General features: G+C 38.9%; 1 protein-coding gene across 1 annotated transcript in view; it reads right to left on the bottom strand.

The window, feature by feature from the left end:
• Nucleotides 1-5,674: 5,674 nt before the first annotated feature.
• LOC108936951 (sterile alpha motif domain-containing protein 10-like) overlaps nt 5,675-6,534 on the bottom strand; it is a 43,957-nt gene continuing 43,097 nt past the window's right edge. The window contains exon 5 of the mRNA XM_018756613.2: nt 5,675-6,436. Coding sequence (XP_018612129.1) covers nt 6,414-6,436 — 23 coding nt within the window. The 3' untranslated portion in view covers nt 5,675-6,413. The remainder of the gene's footprint in view (nt 6,437-6,534) is intronic.

Below are 6,534 nucleotides of genomic sequence, written 5' to 3'. Positions count from 1 at the left end.
GGTAAACTTTTACAGCATTACTGGTGATACGATGGACAAATTTGCATATTTTCCCAGGTGCGTTACCAAGTGATGTTACTGTTTACATTTCGGACCAAACGCCTTACCTTAGTGGTACAGTTTATGAAAAAGTTCTGATTTCGGGTGGAAAATAAAGGTTTAGTAATGGTTTAATCCATCACGTTATTATTACCGGAGCAAACAGAAGGTGGCAGTAGGTGTCTGTTTATTAGCAGGCCGGAAAAGTGGCGGGATTCCGGGGTTTAGAGAATTTGGACGACGAAAGCCTTCGGAAAGGGGACCTGTGGCCTCCCTGGAATGAATGAATGAATGAATGAATTGTATTTTTGCTGAGATGTACGTCGCTTTGGACAAAACCGTCTGCTAAATGAATATGTAAATGTGAATGAATGAATGAATGAATGAATGAATGAGAAGATCTTTGTGTATATTATTACCTAGCACATCATTCCAGCACTCTATAGTCTAAGAAGATAATCAAATAAATGCCAAACATTTTGAGATTATCAAGTCATGACAGCAGCGAGAAAGCAGACGTTTCCCAAATATGCCAGATTTCAGGTTCCTGTAACACCGCAGAAGTGTTCCCTGTCCAGACGGGTTACGCACTTGGGTGCATGACATGTGTTCCAAATCCCCCAAACCTTTCCAACATGATAATAAAGTTCTCCTTTACTTAATGGCAGCAGTCCAAGGAACTTCAAGTGTCAGTTCTCTTGGAAAAATAGGCAGAACTCTCATCATAATGAAGTCATTCAATTTTGCCTTGAGAAAAGTATTTGGAGGCGTCTAATGTGAGCAAAAGCACTTTGAGAAGTTCAGTCTATGGAAATCACTTGGAGCCCCGAACCTATTGAGCCATGACCTCATATTATTTCATGTAGTTTTGATTCTCTGGCTTCTTCTTGTGTTTGAATTTAGCAATTCATTTTTCACTAGTGTATTATGTACAATATTTTACATTTATTCATTTAGCTGAAACTTTTCTCCAAAGCAGGTTACAATAATTAAGCTACTTATAATGACTTACCCCTTTATACAGCTGGGTAATTTTACTGGAACAATTTTAGGCTAAGAACCTTGCTCAAGGATACTACACAGTAGGTTGTACCTGCACTTAAAAGACTATGAACTTTTTGAGATTTTGAATGAACCCTAACCCATAAAGACAAAATAAAATAAGGCAAAAATTGATCTCACCCTGTCAAAATCTTTCCATTGTGTATCTTTAGGTCATCTGACTGTCTCCAAAGGGTCAACGTTAACTTGTACATCTCTTTTCAACCATCAGTGGTGGAACAACCTGACCTCAGTCAGAACTTCTGCATCCTGTCCACTGTTCATGAAAAGACCCAAAACCCACCTCTTCAGCCAAGATCTCCTCCTTCATATGCTGAAGTCTTGTCATTTGACTAGTCTAAGGACTGTACACATCCTTTTTGCACATTCATTTGGGCACCCGGAGAGTATGGTGTGGTTTACTGTACATTAAATATCCTGCTTTATTTCGATGATATTTTGGAATATGCACCCTTGAATGAGCTACTCTATTTTTGAGGCCTGCTCTTCCTCAACTATGTGCAGAAAAAACTGTCTTTAACTGAAAGTATCTCTTTGCTCTTCTTGTTTCTGCATTTATGTTCTCAATTTAATTTTAATGCACTTTCTGTACCTATAGGTTACTTTCTGCCACTTTGTTCTGAATTAGCTGGAGAGGCTTGACGGTAGAGACTAGATGACCAGGCAGAGGGACACCATGGTAGTGTATTAGAAAGACAGCCTGGACCAGGTGTTGTGTAAAGTACTTTGTGAGGTTTGGGTGTCTGTGGGGGTCAAGGATTTGTAATTTTTACAGAATTGAGTTTTAGTAACACTATTTTTAGAAGAATGCTCATTCTCAGTGATTGTGAACAGCCACACAATGTCACTAAGCATACAGTATATGCACACAGTATGTGTACAGAAAATTAATTTAGTGATTACTATAAAAAACATAAAGTTTTTGCACTGTGTAAGTTATTTTGAATGTAAATTTCTGCTCTTCCATTTCCAGTTATTGTGTGGCCCCAAGAATGAAGTCAGAGCCAAGAATCAATCAATCAATCAATCAATCAATCAATCAACCAACCAACCAACCAAAGAGTTATTTGTCAATGCAGAACAATACAGCGCACAGCAGTGGTTACTGGAATAGAAATGTCTTTTTCCGCAACTCAGGGGGGTAAAAAGAAAGTGACAATACACATTAAGACTACAAATAAGTTAAAAACATTTGCAATATACAACACAATACGAATTAGGTATACACTAATAACGATTTAGTGAAACTTTAACAAAAACCAGATGAGTTGCTAGCTTTGGATGCTGCTTGACTGTTCAGGAGTCTAACAACCTGGAGATAGAAACTATCCCACAGTCTGTTTGATTTCAATTTGTTACACTGGAAAGGTTTGTTGAATGGCAGGAGAGAAAACAGCGTATGGCCAGGATGACTGGGGTCCTTGAGGATAGCCCTTGCCTTCTTAAGGCATCTGGCTGGGTAGATGTCCTGCATGTTTGGAAGCTCACAGCCAGTGATGAACTGTGTTGACTTCACCATCTGCTGCAATTCTTTAAGATGCTAAGCTGAGTAGCTCCCATACCAGGCAGTGATGCAGCCAGTCAGAATGCTCTCAGTTGTGCACTTGTAGAAATTGGCCTTGATATGGGATGGCACATCAAACTTTTTCAGCCTATGGAGAAAAAAACAGGTGCATCCATGCTGTTTTTACCATGGTGTTGGTGTTGGTAATGCTGACCCCTCTCAATTGCTTCCCCATTGATATGAACAGGTGTGTAGTCTCCTCCGTGATGTCTCCTAAAATCTACAATCATCTCTTTGGTCTTACTGATGTTCAAAGAGAAGTTGTTGTCCTGACACCAACCCACTGTTTGGTGCCCACCAAACTCTTTTCTGCATGCAGTCTCATCACCATCTGTGATCAGGCAATGACCATTGTGTCATCCACAAACTTGATGATAGTGTTCGAGCTATGCCTGGCAAGACAGTCATGGGTGAATAAAGAGTAAAGGAGAGGGATAAGCACACAACCTTGCGGGGCTCCGGTGTTGAGTCAGTGTAGAGGATGTATTGTTGCCACCCTCACCACCAGCGAATGTCCTGTCAGGAAGTCCAGGATCCAACTGTAGAGAGAGATGTTCAGTCCCAGGTCCTGGAGCTTGATGACAAGCTTTGAAGGCACAATGGTGTTGAACACTGGGCTGTAATCAACAAGCAACATTCTCACATGTGACCCTTTCTTGTCCAGGTATGAGAGGGCAGTGGCAATAGCAACCCCTGTAGACCTGTTCTGGCGATATGCAAATTGCAGTGGGTCCAGGGTGTCAGGCAGTGAAGAGGTGATGTGAGCTTTGACTAACTGCTCAAAGCACTTCATGATAACTGATGTGAGTGCCACAGGGCAGTAGTCATTCAAGCAGCTAACTCTGGGTTTCTTTGGGACAGGAACAACGGTGGTGTGTTTAAAGCAGGAAGGAACTGTAGACTGGACAAGAGAAAGGTTGAATATATCAGAGAAGACACCTGCAAGATGTTCTGCACATGCCTTCATTGTTGACACCAACTTTGCTCTAAAACATTTGCGGTTGAGGTGTGTGTCAGTACAAAATATATAATCTTTTGAACCATGAAAATTTGTTGATCAGGTTATGGTTTTCTGAAGTAGTTACCAGGAAGTGTCACAGTGTGTAACTGATAATGACACAAAAATTTACAGAAGGACTTCCCAAAATTAGTGTTAAACTTTTTTGAAGTCAGCTTTTAAACAAACATTTTACTTTTAATTTACTAAATCATCTTAAAATGTTTTTAAAAAGAACAAAAGTATTTACTATGGTTTTCACAGGTAAAACAGTGTAATGTACATTTAAAAACATTAAAAACAGCGCTGACAACTGACATATCTCGATTATGTTTTATTTTACAAAAGAAAGATCAAGTTTTCACAATGTTTGTCTTATTTGTACAGCTGGTAATTACGTTACATGTTACATTGTTTGCATACAGTATCAGAAGTAAACAATCCACCTATTTACTGACATTTGTGTATGTGTGTATGTGAGGTTTTAACAGTCAGTATGTCTGACCTTTGACCAATTCACGTCTGCTGAAGAGGGCTGCGATGTGTAAAAATATAGAGAAGAGGCAGAACCAATGAAGAAGCACTAAAACTTGGATAATGTATCAGTTCATAAGCCCGATTTGAAAAAGAAAAAACAACCAAGGTGGTTTAAATTTGATGGTTTGTGTTGTGTAAATATTTGCTTCAAAACATTCATTGAAATGCAAAAGTGTCTTATTATTCCAGGCTACACTGGACTAAAGGTGAAATGTGTTCAGGGGACTCAATCGCCAGTTTTTTTTTTTCTGCAGTTTCTTCACACATGGACATGCATTTGCACAGTCCTGTGATCTAGTACATCTTTGGACTTAAGGGGCTTTCTAGGAGTGTCCTGATGAGACCCCCACACACGGCATGCTCGCTCCAGTTTCTGACAGCACGGCTGCAGCTACTGGAGAAAAAGAAAGATCCAAATATGAACCAAGATGTGAGCTCTTCCAGTCTGGTGGTCTGTCACTTGCATAAATTGAACAGCTACTTTTCATAAGTTTATTCATTCTGATAACTCTGAATTCCTTTCATGGTGGTTTCTTGTAATGAAAAATAAAAAAAAAATATCTAGCTATTTCCTTATATTGTCTTCATGTATGGTGAAATAAGTTGTTCTTGTGGTATTTATTGTGGTAAGATTTTCATAATGTAAGTTAAAAAGCGTGTGAAACCTGCATGGTTATATTTTTCTAAACATTTTTTCAAAGACATTAAAATACTTCACAGCCTATATTATCAATATATTTAGTCTTCCTCGGCTTCATTATCAATATATTGTTGTAATCTTCTGCTCTAAGTGATCAGCATAATTCAAGAATTGTACTGTTGGTGTGAAATGAAAAAAAAGTAGATTAATTGATTTAAGCCAGAAAGATTGTCAAGAAAGAAATAACTATCAATACCTTTTAAATTATTGCTTCATTAAGTAGAGAGAAAACATACTTTGTTTTTAAGAATGTTACAGTTGCTATATTCACAGAATGGATACTTTAAAAATGATGGATCTAAGACATAACACTTTGTTATACTCTTTAATGACTATATATATATATGTGTATATATATATATATATATATATATATATATATATATGATTCATAGGTTGATGTGCTGCAAAGTATGCACTTGCATTGTGAAGCTTTATAAAGAACACATTAAACCAGAAGATGGTTAAAAAGAACATTAGAGAAATGATATAAAAGTACTGTGCATGTTTAAAACCCAAATCCTGAGATGAAAATTACATTATAGAATAACATGTGTGGATGTAGCCACATTCAGCAGAGTCAGGACAAATATCATTCATTTTCTGAAGAAAAAGCTCTATAGTTTTAATCAACTTATTTATACTTATTTGGTCCGACACTGGCCCACCTTAGTACTCAAAGTGTACTTTGTTCTCATTGTACAATAACGTTAAAGTATATTTTACAAGAGTATACTGAATGTACACATGCAGTATACTGCAAATAATTGGCCCACTTACACATAAACTGCTGGCATCATTTGCAAGAGACAATTTGTTGGACTTTTGTCAGACAAACTAAGAAAGGAGGCACAACTCCTAATCAGAGGTGCATTCAGCTACATCAACAATCACAATCATTTGCTAACCAGTTGTTACTTCAGTCTGTGAGTAACATGTTTGTTCCAACTTCCAGCGACTGAAACAAATCGGTAGATAGGTAAGTGTGTGGCTGACACCAGGAACACGGTAGAAGGTGGTGGGTTGAGCTTGACCAGGTGACGATCATGGGGTCTTGAACTAAGGTGATCTGAAGGCGGCCACATTTCGTTTGACAATTTGGCTGGTTAAATGACCCAGGGCCAAAGAGAAAATGGTGTGAGATCAAGTTGTGAGTGCAAACCTTCTCGGGAACTGAGGAACACATTAGCAGTCCTGCTGCATTGGGGCCAAATGGAGTTCCAACTCTTCGGTTTACTCATTATGATACTCTGAGTGATCCTATGTGCTGCTCTCCTAAACTGGAACATTTTTTCTGTATTTACTGGTATCAGGACCATTTGAAGCACAGTGTTATCCTCTGGAACCAGGCAGATTGCCTTTTGTTGTATCAGTGTTTTCTGGCTGGCAGGACGTCAAAGGTTCCAGTCCCTTTGGAGGCACAAGCTTCTGTTCATGCGTCCACACTGTAAAGTTCCTCCCAGGGTGATAGGGAGTCCACTGAGTCAGCATGGGCTGCCAAACAGCCGGACGAGCTAAGAGAGGTTTCCAAAGGAAGCTGAGAAAAGGACAGAGGAGATGGGTAATGCATAATTCAGTCAAACAAGAGAGGAATAAGCAGCGGAAAGCCACCTCTCTCCCCCACCCATCCACATC

Source organism: Scleropages formosus, chromosome 2 (assembly GCF_900964775.1).
Source record: "Scleropages formosus chromosome 2, fSclFor1.1, whole genome shotgun sequence".
In the NCBI taxonomy this organism is placed as follows: Eukaryota; Metazoa; Chordata; class Actinopteri; order Osteoglossiformes; family Osteoglossidae; genus Scleropages; species Scleropages formosus.
Note: the sequence above shows the minus strand (reverse complement) of the source record. Positions and strands in the feature narration are given on the sequence as shown.